Raw genomic sequence first — 16,249 nt, 5'->3', positions numbered from 1 at the left:
TCCATTTACCATTTACCATTATTACTTATATTTAATGCAGGTGTGACAGATACAATTAATATAGGCTGAAAAGGATAATATATCTGAATATGTACACACAACTTCAACTCCCTTCTCGTGCTTTGGATGCCTGTATTCTGACACCTCGACTGAAAGCACTGCAGTGTCCTCCGGCAGAAAGCTTGGCCCTGATGAGCGAGATAATCAAGCAACTGCGGTGGTTTTCATCCCTGACTCCAACAATACAGCACCCCAAGGGGGATGATATGCTAAGCTGCAGCTTTATTGTAATGCAGCGCGATGAGGCCTCTAGTCAAACGACTCAGTCTGTGAAGAGCCTCATCTTCCAAGCCCCACGCAGAACCCGTCATTAAAAATCACTGCAGCTCAGATTGGGTCGCAGTAGCTGGCGACCCTGATTTCCCCCCTGAAACCTGTCTGTTATTCCTCGTGCATCCCCGAAAACAGACCAGACTGGAAACAGATTTTGTATTGTTCCCTAGCAACAGGCCAAAAGGACAGATATCAAAGGGGAGAAAGGCTGGAGAAAGAAAAACACAGCCTGCAATAACAAATGAATTATTTGTAAATGTGCAATAGAACCTCATGAAACATGACATTTGATTTTAATGTCACAATCTTTTTGCTTGTGATCTTAGACATTTTGTCTTTAACAAGACAGATTGATCTGTGTCTTCTCGTGAAGGTTTGTGAGCATAAAAGACAATTTAGATAATAAACCACAATGCGGTAAGGTAATAATGAAATAATGACGTATTCACAGCCATTTTGTTTTGTCCTCTACCTCCTTACGCGCATGCATCTTACTGATAACATGTGCAGAAACCCATCTACGGACCGGCAACAACTGACTTATATAATATTTACTAATACTTACTTTTTTATCCAAAATCTTATTCCAATATTTTGTGGGTTAGGCTTCATTTAAAGACTTTTGGCAATCTGTTATCTGTTTATAAACAAGTTTACAATTTCCTCTCACTGAAAATGTTTACTGAATGTGTGTATTCAGACAAAGTGAGTTCTGCAGCTTCAAGCAGAGCAGGTAAAATGAAAGAGATTGTGAGAACAAACCCACAGCAGCTTTAAAGACGAGCAGTCACTGAAAAACACCTTCTTTGCAGTTAAACTCAGTGAAAGATCACTTTGGATAGGTAATCTGATGGGTGGCAGGTGCTGCTTGCATGTGACAACTGACCCCAAACCAAGAGGCGAAAAATCACTGAACATCTGGTCCCACTACATGTGTGAAACTGAGCCAGGAAATGACAACTTAGGGGGGTTTCTTTCCTTCTATCGTCTCTCCATTCACTGTGACAATGATTCTACCCTCAAAAATCAAATCTAAGAACAGACTGTGGGCCCATATGTCTTAAGTAGACCAGTTTTACTCTTCTAATAATCACACATGGTGTAAACTAATGTAAATACATTATTTACATATGCGCAGATAGTACACTCTCAACAGCTATGAAAAACAACCACATTTTCGCAGTAATATCCCTCAATAACAGTTCATCAGTTTTATTTAGTTGTGCAGCACAGGATACAGCTTGACTGGTGTTGGTACTTGTACTGTGACCTGTTACTGGCCTTTTACAGAGAGCCGATAGAAGTTAAGCAAGGCCCTCTCAACAATTCTTCACTCTTCTTGGAATCCTGCCAGACTGTCTCAATACCTTCCCTCTGGAAAACTACTACCATAATCCCCGTACACAAAAACCCCAGCTCTCAGACCTCAACCACTATAATGAAGCGCCTGGAGAAGCTCAGTTGTTGATGCTATGGCTGCTTGCTGCACCTCCTCCAGCACCTGGAGTCCCCAGGCACCTTCGTCAAGATCCTCTTTGTGGAAAGCTCTGCTTTTAACACAACCCAAAGGCATCTGATGGTCTAGAAGCTACACCACCTCAACACTCCCCCTGTCTAAAACATCTCATGCACAGTTTCCAGAGTGAAAGACTGCAGGTTGTGCGGGTAGGCACAACCACATCACCTGCAGTCACCACCGAGGGACCCGGGGTTGTGTGTTGAACCCTTTCCTGTACACATTGTACACCAATGACTGCACCAGTCCGTCAACTATCATTACTTACCTCAAATACTCAGACGACACAGCCCTTCTCACCCTACTCACAGATAAACACTCTGCTCTGCACTCACAGCACGGTTACACACTTCACCAAGTGGTTGGAATATAACCATCTTCACCTCAATATCAGCAAAACAAAGGAACTAATAATTGGTTCCTTTCTCACTTCATCATCCCATTCTCATCAATAACCAAACTTGACAGTTTTAAATACCTTGGAGTGACACAGAACAATAGACTCAATAGACAATGCAAAAACAAAGTCTCTGAAGACTCAAGCACCCCATCACCTCCTATTGTTGTACCAGAGCATTATTCAGCCCTCCATATATTGTATGGTCCCTCCTGCTTTTTTAACATGTTACCTGTTACTAATCAGGCCAAACTCACGAGTATAACCAACACCGCAGCCAGGATAATTGGTCTCCCCACAGCCAACCTCGCAGAGCTAAACAATAAGGCCATTGCGCTCATTGCAACCTCAATAGCACAGGACGTTGCACACCCACTCAATCACCACTTTACCCAACTGCCTTCTGGGTGCAGGTACAGAGCGCTCAGGTGCAGAAGCCTGATCCATAGCCAACTCGCTGAACTGGCCTCAGTGTGTACTGCTATCGGTCATTGTATGTTGTTACTGTGTGCTGCTATCTAAAGTGTAGAGTGCTGTGGAAAGGAATTTCCCTTTGAGGACAATGAAATCTAAGTTTTCTTCCACTAACCTCCTGTTCTATCTCCACCATTGATTTATACTACACTTCCTTCTACTATTAGACTCAGTTTAGACTTTAGCTAAAATTATAGATATTTGAGGACTATAAATGGTAGCAGAAAACAATTTATTTGAGAAAATTAAGCAAACTAGACAATCAATGTCTTGTTTTTGTGACATAAACAGATACAGATACAGTCACTTTGTGTCACATCCCTAATAGATGGTTATCAAAATCTTCATCCAAATTCACATTAACATTCCACACTCACATTGTGGATGTTATTGAATGCACGAAAACGAAGATAAATAGCAAAAGGCAGTCAGAGGGGGGAACAGAAGTAATTTTGTTATAAATTTCTAAATCCTTAAACACAATGAGACTAACTGGAAAAAAACATTACCACTTTACGTGATTTCTCACATCAGTGACTGCATGACCACTTGATAAATTAATCAGCATAAATAAATTCGCCAGTCACTTCCCAAACTTAACTTGTTTAACCGTTATTTCAGTACTTTCAGCACATTCTCTTGCTGTCACGCTGAAGCACTGTACAAGTTTAGCACAGTGTTTGCATACTGTATGAGCTCTGGGACTTACAGAGGAATTACATGCTTATCAAGTATCATTTTCAAGAAGAGCTGCACAGTGTCTGTGTGGTGAAAATAGAGGATTCAAACTAAATATTGACTCCAAATCCTGCCACAGCAGACGCATCGCAGAATTAAGAAATTATATTTTTGGCATTGCCTGTTGTCTCTTTACAAGTAATTGATTAAATTCAGGTTCCAAAGGCGCTTAACCGAACATGTCCAGTCATGCTAATGTGAACTCTAAAACGACACAGTAAAAGTAATATAGGGACAGATTTGATAAACCTCATCCAATTGTGACATGCTGGTATAACAACAATTATGCAGACGTAATAATGAAGGGAGCGGTGTCACAATATTTTATCCTCCTCTCCTTCATTATTCCCTCATCTGCCTAATTAAAGGCTGTATTCTTGTAATTATCACCCCCAAGGCTTTGTGATTTATTGGATTGATGATTTCTACTCCTTCAAATTGATTAACTGAGCATTTAATAAGATGTCAGTGTGTGACAGCTAAACGCAAATTAATTACATTGAAAATCCTTTAAAATGCTGCAGTAGATCAGACCTGTGTCGGAGTTGTGATTAGATACGAAATCTTCAAAAGGCTGTTTTTCATCTGTTAGAAGAGTACAGATACTTTAGCTCTGCAGGAACACACAGCATGTGAGTATACCCAACACTGAAAACTAAAGTGGTCTCATGTCCTCAGGTAAGGAGCAGGGCTCTAACAGAGACGAGACCTCTGATGTGTCCAGTAAGTGCCTGCCATGCCGCGAGGGCTGCCCCTACTGCCGGGATGATACACCTTGCCTGGTGCAGGAGGATGGTGTTCTGCGGCTTGCTGTGGCCTCCTTCCAGGGTCTGTGCATGGTGCTGGACCTGGCCAGCATGGTGGTGGTCTACCACTTCAGGAGGAACAAGGTGAGGGTGGACTCACAAGGTCACTGTGGAGGAGTGTTGGGTCTTGAACTACCAATTTTACACATCAGGACTTTAAGGTTTACTAATCTAATGAGCTTGTGAAAGTAGTCACATAAAATCCTCTGTGGCTCTGGAGGGAGTCAAGTCTAGTGATGTGATTTTATCTTTGAGACTACAACTGTGTAACAAAAAGTCTGCGTTTGAACCAGGGGGCAGGTAAACTACCAGGTTAAGAGGGTCTGAAGGTACAGTCACATCACACGGATAGTTCTAAATGTGGGTTTCCTATCTTGGTGTGATCTCCCAGCTGGCTCTGACAGACTCAGTCATTATTCCCTCCCTTTATTACAATATCACATTACAAGAGTACAAATTGCAGGACTGATTCCTCAGACTAACATCAGTTTTTGGGGGACTGAGTACTGGGCAATTTAATTTAAACAAATGTGTCCCTTATCCTAACAAGGATCCAGCATTGAGTTGCATTATGGGAACTGTAGGATCTAAGGTTCTTGGAGCTTTACTCATACTAAGGACTAAAAGTCAGGAAATCTTTTGCTTGGATTTTTGGGCAATTTTTAAAAATGTTGAGTGTGCCTACATTGTAACAATGCTAAACCCCCACAGTGCTCCTTTAATTACTTATTACTGCCCCCTTCGTGCCCCCATGTTTAAAAAAATGCTGCAAATGTGCCCTCATGGGTGCCCCTGCGGTAGATAAAACATGATAAAGTGCCCTCTAAGGTGCCCTTCTTGTGGACAAAATGTGGTTAAGTGACCCTGACTAAGCTGTTTTACTATAAATGCATCACAGCTTTCTATGCGCTGGTGCCCTTTTTATGTTTTTAGCCCCTGCTCCTCAAACAGCCTGAGACTGCCACTGGAAGAAGGTGATGGATCATAGGTGAAAGTTGAGATTCATTTTGCGGTGGTAGAAGTACCAAGACAGACAATCCAACATTTTATTCCAGACTTTATTAGAGATGAAAGGCAAACAATCCCTCTCTGGCTCACACAGTAAATGGTAGTAAAATTGGACACTATTCTTTTCTATTTCGCTCAGGTTTTGCTCTCTAACTAACGGGATGGATTTAACACTGTCACTGGATTTCATTAACTTTAATGAACAATTCTGATAAACAAATGTTAATTTTCTGTTATCTGTGTATGATGTGTATAATTTCATACCATTTTACAGGGACACCTTTTTTAATTTAAGCCAAATGAAAGACAATCCATCTATCCTTTGTTGTTTTTTTCACAATGTACATTGGCAAGATTTTTTTCATTGGCATAATTAACATCCACCACAAATGTACCTGAGCCCTTAATTTGAATCCACACAGATTCACAGCGAAGTTGTTGCATAATATCCACTCAGCTAATAGAATAAAGGGAAATAAATATGAGATCCTCACGGTGTAGGATAATTACAGCCAGTCCTCAGGCAAAGTTGAGTTGAATTTCTTCCCGTGTGCTATTTATAGACATTTGTGTTGTAACTTCAAAATCTCCTACGTTCCTTCAATTCACAAGAAATGTCCCTGGAGCCCTTTGAAGTTACATAAAAAAACAGAAGAAATATTCAAGGAGGTAATGTGGGTAATTAAATCCAACCCAGAAAACTGTTGTCGTCACTCATATTCTTGTTTCAGGGTAAGGCAAAAACAAAGAAGTTATATTCAACTCATGTCTGTGTTTGTTTGCTTTAAAATAGGCAATTATTTATTATTTACATTTGCCTGCAATGGCAGGGAAGATAGAGCAACACTCATACAAGCTGTGTTTGAGACTTTCAGCAACAGGATTTGAAGAGTAAACCGTAGCCCTCCTCCTGTCTCATGTGTTATATTAAAACAGCATGATGCATGAAGAAAGACTTATGACTAATAACTTAAGAGAGGCCATCATTTTTCAATCTCCCTCAACACACCAACCTATAAATACATCCCCTTCTCACTGTGATTGATTGACTGATGTGTTTTTCTCTTTTTTCATTATCAGAGCATTCGTACATCTGGTCTCATTCTGCTGGAAACCATCTTGTTTGGGGCTTTACTGCTCTACTTCCCAGTAAGTCTGCATTCTGATCTTTAATGGCACCCACAGTTTGCTGTGGTGCCACACACTCCTTGAGCAGCTACTTTGTCAGAATTACAACAGATGCCATGACAACCGCAATCTGATGTAATAGGTTTCATTGGAGCTGATTACAAAGATGTTGATTACCTTGCTAAGGAGTTGGAGGTGTGCAGCTCTTCATCATATTCAACAGCTCACTTCAGCTGCTCATAACTGATATACTGTTAAACAAAAATAAAATAAAATAAAATAAAATTGCCCTACAGCCTTAAAAAGACTGTCGTCTTATTTTGAATACATATTATTTAAGGAATGATTCCTGTTAGCGCTAAACACAGTGACGAATACAGTACATTTCCTGTGGCAGCTTCACAATTAAAGCCACCCCGTGTTTCCCAGTTTAGTGTTTAAAGCTGTGGTAGGTAACTTTTTTTTCTTCTGAAAAAAGACAAAAGAAATCCTCCTCCTCCTAGTGTTCCTAAGCGCATTACAAAATACATCTTTGAGACATCTTCATGTTACGGGAGGGGCCAAGGCCTTGGTGAGGCTCACGTCTTGGAAAGGGAGGTTTGATTTAATGAAAATGTGAAGAACTCTTCTAACTTTAAAATGAAAGAGTGTAGATTTTGATTTAACACATTTTCCTGAGAAAATCTAAATCTTACCAAGGAAATGAAGCCATTACTTCTCGTTGAAAAGGGCTTGCTGTTCCTTGTGGTTATAATAGAATATATATATATAGATATACATATATATCTATATATATATATATAATATTCAGTTGCAGCTACTTGAAGTTATTGTACTGTACTTCTGATCACTGTCTGGACGAAAACAGAGAGTTGGACATCACAGTGTGACTTATTGTGCGTGTGCCTTTCTCTTGTCTGTATGTGTGAGCAGGTCCATGTGGGTGGGTGCCAGCGTGCATTGTATATGTGTGTACTTACACTTGTGCACACAGCCCACAGTGCACCTGGAGTGCCGCGTCAGAAGCCCATCTTTAGCAGGGAAACAGATGGAAGAAACCTGAGTTCCATGTAACAGGGAGATCTGGTGTAACCGGGGAATTCACTCCCTTCAAATACTTGCACAGACTGCCAACAGTGAGCCACTGCTCTCCTCAAACACAAAGCCTGATGGCTGGATGTTAGCCATTTTTAAGAGAAAAAAAAAACAAAAAATGCCCCAAAATCTGTTGAGAAATAAGAGCTTCAAAGCGCTCTGCTGAGTCTTGGGATAAAGGTTTTGTTCTTATTCTGAAGTTACTGGAGTGTTACTATAAGAAATATATTTGCATTAGCATAGAAAGCCTGGTAGTTTTGTTGCAGGAGATAAAGGGCTGCAGGTGTTTGTAAGTTTGCCCTTATGTGACCACATTTTGCATATATTTCTGCTGTGATGCTCAAAATGGATTTGATTTTGCATCCACCCTCCCCACCATTCACCCCAAGGATAACTCAAGTACCAATAATAGCTCCCCAAAAATATCCTGCCACTCTCTTATGTTCACGCACATTTGAATTCACTCAAGGGTCTCCCTCCCCCCTTTGCTCTGCTGTTTCTCCATCTTTTTTCCTGTATTTCTTAGCACCTTGCCTGCCCGTCTTTACCATTTCCCTGTCCTCCTTTTCCCTCATGTTTTCATTTCATTACCCCTCTGCATGTTCTCTCTCCGTGTCACCTTTGTGTCTTCCTCTCCCACAGTCTAAACGTTTGTTGCCGCTGCTGTTTCTTTGTTGCTGCCACCACAAGCCTTCTCAGCTAAGCTTGGCGCAGCTGCTCTGTTCTGGTGCTCAATGCATTTTTAAACAGTCCATCAAGTTCTAGCACAACTTGTTTTAAAAATACATCTGCTGATTAATTGATGGAGGAGGCATGGGAGGTTGGATGCAAACCAAGAGGGCCACCTTCTCTTCTGGGCGATATAAAAATGTGTTTTTTTATTGTGCAGTCTCCTGAGATTTTGTAGTCCACATGGGTAGCACTGCAGAAAGAGTGTGTCACTGTTTGTGTCTGCCTATCTGTGTGTATGTATGTGTTTGAGTGTGTATAGGCATGATGGAGGATGGATTATGAGTGTGTTTGAGTGGCTTTATTGCTTTTTATTTTCCCGTGATTGTGTGCATGTGCATTTGTGCATAGATTTGCATTTATGTGTGTGGGTGTAAGAAACAGCGTGGCCTAGTTTTACCTCTTATTTGTGGAGGTGATTTATTGTTTTGGTCCAAAGAGCTAGAAGGCTGGATGTTTGCTAAGAGGCAAAGAGATGAAGGTGCCAGGTGGGATGCCAATCCTAAACACAGCTTAGCATGAGAGTGAGACATGAGGAGACATGGAGAGGCAGGAGGGCAAGAGGAAGAGAAGACATTGAAAGAGACAGAGCATGCAAGAGAAAGTGCCTGGTGAATTGTTGCACTCTCAAGCGTTGGCAACATTTTGTCTTTCTATCAGTTTGTCTCTCTCTCTGTTCTTTTTTTCTTTGTGTATGTCTGCTCCATTATTTGATTTACCAGTTGCAGTTGCCTGGTTCAAGCACTATGTTGCTTCACAGGAGCAGAGAGGAAGAACATTACAAAAGTGTAATTCAGACTTAATGTTCAATGATCAAATCAGTTGTCATTTTTATTGCTAAGATTGCTTTAAAGACAACGCTTAATCAATTTTTATACATTAGTGGATCAAATGACTACATGTAATGTGAAGGGGCCACAGACCCACAGACCCACCCGCAGAGAAAAACAAAGTTAGTGCCTTGCTGGTGAACACATTTGAGCATTTAGCATTTAAAGAGCCAGATAGTTTCCCTCAGGAGTTAGTCAAGACCAAAACAGAACTAAAAGGAGTTATAAGGACCTATATTCATCAGGTGGCCAGAAACACAAAGGATACATTTACTTTGTGTCTGCTTGATGTGTAACTAAGCTAAGCTAAGCTAAGGAAGATAATTACTTGATGTTGTGTATACAATTTCTGCTACTCCCAATGGGCCACAAAATCGATGAATGTGTTTTTAAAAGAATGGCACAACATTTTAGGAAATATACTTATTCAGAGTGAGATGAGAAGATTGATACCAATCCCATGTCTGTGATGTTAGACAAGAAATATTTATAGCATGTAGCCTTACTCCCCATAAAACCACAAAACTATTGTTTTTCTATTTTACGAACAAAAAAACAGCTTACTGTTTCCTGCTGATTATGAATCTTTATGCTATACTTAACGCACAGACATGAAACTCATATCAATTTTCTCATCTAACTCTGTGAAAGAGACATATTTCCCAAACTATTTATCTGTTCCTTCAACAAAACAAAAGTAATTCAGCACATTACTGGTATTAAAGTCATGAGTCATTGTAAGGCCAGCTTCCAGAAAATCACTGTAATTTCTTTGTCAGAAATATGGAGGGATTAATTTCTAGTAGCAAATTCTTTTCAAAGTGGATTCATAAATGAAACTTTTTCTTTTAATACATACCTGTCTGTCTTCCATGTACCAACTGTTTTATCAGATCCAGAGCTGCAACAGTGACTCACAGTCAGTAGGGTAACATTAAAAAGGAACAGCTGTAATTCCAGTGCTTGGGTATAAAATGGACTTGGCTCCCCGCTCTTTTATGACCAGCATACCAATGACAGACTTTGGCACTGCAAGGTTTTGATGAGGATTGGGGATGGAAGGAAACTGTTGCTGCTGCGCTCCGTGCTTTGACTGTGTGTCAAATTCTTAATCAGGAGGTGAGAGAAATGTCTGTATATACCAAAGCTGAGCTGAGAGTAAACAGACTGAAGGCCGAAAATAGGGATTTTGTGACAGTTTAATTGCACACTGTGACACATTTTGGTACAATGGGTGAAACTGAGCTTGCCAGTTTTAAGACCGAATTAGATTATACAACAAACATGGCAAACTTGTGGTGATAAAAAGATGTAAATTAGTTCACTGCTCAAGTTGCTGCGATATTACTTAGCACATGTTCACTACTGTCGTCTTATATTGTAACTTCCCGAATAGCTGTAGTGAGCTTTTATATGTGTCATTTCATCATTCTGTCTTTGTTGCATACCCCTGACTCTGCTGGAGGTAACACAGACTGTACACTATTATTCACATTCCCAGTTAGACATTAGTTTCTCTTCTCTTTCAACACATCTCACAGCCAGGCTGTTACAGCCTCAGGGTTGGCTGGTTGTTTAGTTAGTTTGCCACAGATGTTCTGCTTCTTTTCAGAGGAAAAGAGGTTACAGGTGCTGTTGTTACTTAAGCTTAATTATTCTGGATAGCTGCTGTCTCTCGAATGCCAAGGCATCGCAGGAGCTGGGATAAATCACTGGCTGTACTCCTCAGGGATGCATTTATACTGCATCTGTAATCCACCCCTTCATTAACTATACCCATATATCCTGACCCAGCTTCACCCTGGACAGGTTGCCAGTCTGTTACAGGGCTAATACATTTAGACCAACTTCATAGGTGGATTATCTATAGAAATAACAAAAATGTAGGTGAGGTTATAATATGTTTTGCAATATGCCCTATTGTCTCTTGGACAGCAAGGTAAATGGTACAACATTACGTATGATGCAACAGTAAGCACAGTGGTGAAGATGACCATACTTATTATAATATAACATTATATATATATATATATATATATATATACTGTTTCAACTGCAAGATTGGTTTAAGGATTATTTGGATTCAGTATAACAAGAGCTGAATAACCTGGTATCTTCTCAGGTCTCCAAATATTTTCCATGTCACTTTTTCAGTTGTTTGTATTGCTGTTATGTGAGGCAAGTTTTTTTCTGGTATCCCATCTTCTGTTTAATATAATATGAAATTGAGATGCATAATGTAAGCATGATGTAAACTCGTCTTTAGTGCAAGGCATACTAGTGACACACATACATGACTGTGCTGTTCACTTGCTGGTCTGAGTAGTCAGTTGATCATTTTTGGGGGTCAGCTGTAATAAAGATGCTCAACAACGAATTATTATATTCATCATTCATCAGGCAGCAATTGTCTGTAATCATCAAGGTTAAAACTTGAGTTCCTGTGTAGTGCTTTGTGCCGATCAATACAGAGTACATTGAAAACAGCAGGTGATTGAAGCAGGTTTTCTTTGTGTTCGTGGAAATGAGCACAGACTGCACTGGATATTCAGAGCAGAATGTGGAATTTGGCTTCACTTGGGTCACTGGAGATTTCATATGTGGCGCCCCGCTGAGATACACTAATGAAATGAAACGCAGCTGTAACAGAAATGCAGCCTCATCTTTAACAGTTACAGGTGCGAATACACCTCACACCAAGAAGAAAATGACAGGTTGACATTTTATGAGCCACTGGCAAGTTCTCTGTTTTATTGCAAATCACACAGACAAAACATGTGAACATATCCACAAACTGACACATAAATAAATCAATAAAAAATCAGCATGCGAATTATCATACAGATGCAGTTACTCGCACATGAGAAATGCAATAGTTAAATATAATCAGTGAGATAGGATCTAACACTCTCATAGCGAATGCGTTCTGGCAGTCGACATATGAGCCACATACAGTAAAGAGATGTCAGCGAGAGCTCTGGAGGCGTAAGATATCTGCCAGGCTAAATCTGCCTCCAGCCCTGGTTATCACACGCTGGAAACTCACCTCAGTTTCTTTTCTGACTCCCTCTGTGTGAGAATTCACTGACAGGAGTGGAATTGTGTGATTTAATGCTTGTAAACAAAATATAATATAATCAGTGTGTGTGTGTCCATGTGAACACTAACACTCTTATACCTCTCTACAGGTGATGATCCTTTACTTCCATCCAAGTGTGTTTCGCTGTATCCTCCTGCGGTGGGTTCGCCTCCTGGGTTTCGCCGTCATGTATGGCACCGTCATCCTCAAACTGTACAGGTACTGTAGACCAAAACTAAAAGCACTGGAATCAAAAGAGTGGCAATCATCATATGAGTGAGAGATAACATTTCCTGTATGTTTTATCCCTTTCTTATGAATTATTCCTATCTCCAATATAGAGTACTAAAGGGAAGGTTGAACTATAAATAGACAAGCACATATAATTGAATGTGTATATGTAATCTGTTCTGACCACATTTTAGACTCTTGATAACGTTGATCTCTGTGAGACTAGTTTTTGTGTGTCAGACCACAAAGCCATTATTTTTAAGTCCAAACTTCTACCTCCTGGCCCTACAGTGGCTACTTAAGTTTCCTCCCGGGTACTCGCTACAAACTCTGTTGAGAGTTTTCAAAATACATTTACCACGGCACCTGTACAATATGTCAACAGAGGAATTACTAACTGACTTAATACATGTAAAGCTAACTCCATAGCACTGGTGGAAATCCAAATAAGGTCTAATCAAACCACAGCATGCCTTGGATAGACAATAATATCAGAGAGATAAAGAGGAAATGCAGGCAAGCAGAGCAGAAGTGGAAACATTAATTTTCACATCAAATCATGAAAGAACTTATGTCAACCTATCAAAAAGCAGCAGAGAGGCCAGATCTTTCTATTTTTCTAACATTATTACAACAAACTCTTTAAAACCATCAAAGCTGTAATTAACCCCCATTCTAATCAAGTCATTGAAGTCACCCCAACAATCTGTAAGCAATATTTTTCCTTCTTCATCACTAAAATAAACAAAATAAAACTCCAGATTGGTCCTGCCACTGATGACTCTCTTTCCGCACTGCAATCCCTCTGCCTCTGCCTTTCTCAACAGCTATCACACTGTGCACTTTAAAGGACACAGTGGCCAAATTAAAGCCTACATCGAGTCCTTTAGATGTGATGCCTGCTAGCACACCATAGTATACCCACTTCTTATAAACCAAGTTTTGATCCTACCAATTCTAATAATTTTAGACCCAGGTTTCAATCAGGTTTCTAAGCTTGTCATAGCACCAAATCTGCTCTTATCAAAGTCACAAATTACCTTTTACTTACAGCTGATGCTGCTGATATGCTCAGTTTAATTCTCTGTGATTTAAGTGCAGCTTTTGACAGTGTGTGTATGTGTGACTCCATCCTTTTAGATTGACTGTGTCGGCATCAGGGACACTGCCCCCATGGTTTTTATCATATATATCTAGCAGGACTTTCTCAGTGCTCATGGGTGATGCCTCCTCCTCTGTGGCCACTTTGACCTGTGGTGTTCCCCAGGGGTCCATCCTAGGCCCTTTATTGTTCTTGTTTGTTCTTGTTGTTTATACATGCTGCCATTGGGGCCCATCATAAAAAAGTACAATATTCAGTATCACTGTTATGCAGATCACACACAAATTTACGGCCCATTAACAACCAGTGACGAAGAACATTTTAATTATCCATCATCCTGTCTATCAGAAAAAAAGTGCTGCATGTCACTAAACCTTCTCCAACTTAATGAAAATAAATCTGGGATAATCCTCTTCCGTCCCCCAAGGTCCATCCCTGTTCCCAGGAAAATCTTGGATCCTTGTCATAAAACCTGAGTGTAATGTTTGACAGTGACAGTGTCGAGAAGCAAATTGCAAATGCTGTTAAAACATGTTTTTATCAACTCAGGAGCATCTCAAAGATCAGGTCCTTTCTCCCTCGGCCTGATCTTCAAAAAGTGATCCATGCCTTTATTTCTTCACGATTACACTACTGCAATTTTTTGTACTCAGAGTTAAGCTATAAAGCCATCTCACGCCTCCAGCTGGTACAGAATGCAGCTGCTCGGCTTTTATCTAACACAAGAAGACAGGATCATATCATCCCTGTTTAAGCCTCTCATTACTGGTTACCAGTCAGTTTTAGTATTGATTTTAAGATTTTGCTGATCCCCTATAAAGCCTTCACGGTTTGGCTCCCACCTACATTGTTGAATTGCTGCACCGCTATGAGCCAGGGCACAGCCCCAGATCCTTGGGCAGGGCTCTGCTGGCTGGCTCAGGACCAAAGGCGATCGTGCTTTAGAGCTTTTTGAGCTCCAGAGCCCCTGGAGGGGTGAGTCTAAGCCCCCGAGGTTCTAAGACTCGCCGAATCTTTCAAATCACTTCTTAAAATATATATTTTAAAAAAAAACTTTTATTTATTCAAGCACATGTGATTTTCCATCATGTTTTATCTATTTTATTGATTTTGATAGTCTTACCATATATTAGGTATAGGTATTTTATGCTTTGAATTTTGTGTCTTTTGACTGTTTGAATGGTTTAAAACTATGTGCCCCAGTGTGGTTAGTTTTGCAATATGTTTTATCTGCTTTACTGTTGGTTAATTCTACCTCATTTTGGTGTGATTTTGTTTCTCTGACTTTATTTTGCCTTATTGCTTCCCAGAATGTTTTTAACCCTTGTTTGGCCATATAAGACACTTTGAAACTATGTTTTGGAAAGCGCTGTATGAATAAAGTTTATTATTATTATTAAGTGAGTGGCTTGAGTTCAATCTAATGCCACCTTTAGATATTTCTATTCTAATGCTTAACAAATGTTTTTGAGTTCAAATATCTTCTAAATATCTATCTGGGGGCTTTTCCAAGTACATATTGATTTTTTGTGTTTGAATCAGAATATGTTTCTGGCAGCCCTCCATGCCACCCTTTGGCCACCCCATGAATATTTCTCTAGATCTGCCCCTTTATCTTCTTTCTTCTTCTCTATCTTCTTATCCTCTCTGTAGATTCCTCTCTTCCCATCTCCTTGTGTCCTGTCCTCTCCTCTCCACTCCCATCTCACGTTGTCTCCTCTTCTCCTCTCTTTGTCTTCTTGTGTTCTTGTCTTCTCTCCTGTCTTCTTACAGTATCTCCTCTCCTTGACTGTTTACTTCCATTTCCTTCTCTTCCTATATCCTCCCCCCTTTCTTTGTGCCCTCTCCTCTTCTTTTGTCACCTTATCTCCTCTCCTTGTCTCCACTCCTTCTGTCTCCATTCCTCTCCTGTCATCTTCTCACCTCTCTTCTTTCTCCTCTCCGTCTCCCCTCTCCTCTCCAGATATTAACTTGCCCTATGAGTTAGCCTTTCTCAGTTTCAATAATTCAGCTCCCTCTGAGTACACAGTCACACACACACACACACACACACGCATGCAGTCTTGCCAATAAGCACATTTGAATTTCACATCAGGCCCGGCCTATCTGCGTCTGCCTGCTGAAGTATCTATTGAGACACACACAAACTCACTTCCTGCTCTTCAGCTCCGAGCAACTGTTGCCGAGATGGGAGAAGGGGGTCAAAGGCCGGCCAGAGTGTTCCCTTGGCAAAATTACCAATTAGATTTTTTTCCGAGCTCGCTGGGTGTGAAGTGTGCCCGGGGCCAAGCTCTTACAGCCCAGTCCCACTGAATATATCAGAGATAAGATAGATTTGTCACAGTCTGGTCAGGAGAGAGCAGATGTGCATAGTGCAGAGATGATAGTAAACAGAGAATTGACTGTTTGCATGTCTGGAATTTGATATTTATATAACGAGATGCTATCTTTGTCTCCATATACTGTAGCTTACCCAGCATCAGATCACTTTCAAACTATTCTGGTTGATCTGTTGCATTTTTAATTCCTTTTACAGACGCAGTAATGTCTTGTGTGCGTGCAGTGAAAATAGGTACTGTGCAGCTTATAAATAAACAGCCTCCGCATGCATTCAGTCTGATGTGTTAGTTCAGTTGCCTCCAAGCTGAAAAATAAAAAACTGACACCCATAAGAAAAGTTCATAAATTTCCCTTTGGACTGTAAAACCCCCAAAAATCTGTACTCTCATATTATACATATTTCTCTCTTCAGCTCAAGAAATATTACAACATGAATTAAACCA

At 40.3% G+C, this 16,249-nt stretch overlaps 1 protein-coding gene across 1 annotated transcript in view; it reads left to right on the top strand.

The window, feature by feature from the left end:
• Positions 1-16,249, top strand: part of LOC118334702 (probable G-protein coupled receptor 158) — a 58,568-nt gene that overhangs the window by 24,601 nt on the left and 17,718 nt on the right. The window contains exons 4-6 of the mRNA XM_035670739.1: positions 4,137-4,348; positions 6,353-6,421; positions 12,243-12,352. Of these exons, the coding sequence (XP_035526632.1) occupies positions 4,137-4,348; positions 6,353-6,421; positions 12,243-12,352 (391 nt within the window). The remainder of the gene's footprint in view (positions 1-4,136; positions 4,349-6,352; positions 6,422-12,242; positions 12,353-16,249) is intronic.

Source organism: Morone saxatilis, unplaced genomic scaffold (assembly GCF_004916995.1).
Source record: "Morone saxatilis isolate NCDOM2014 unplaced genomic scaffold, NCSU_SB_2.0 Contig23, whole genome shotgun sequence".
NCBI lineage: Eukaryota > Metazoa > Chordata > Actinopteri > Moronidae > Morone > Morone saxatilis.
Note: the sequence above shows the minus strand (reverse complement) of the source record. Positions and strands in the feature narration are given on the sequence as shown.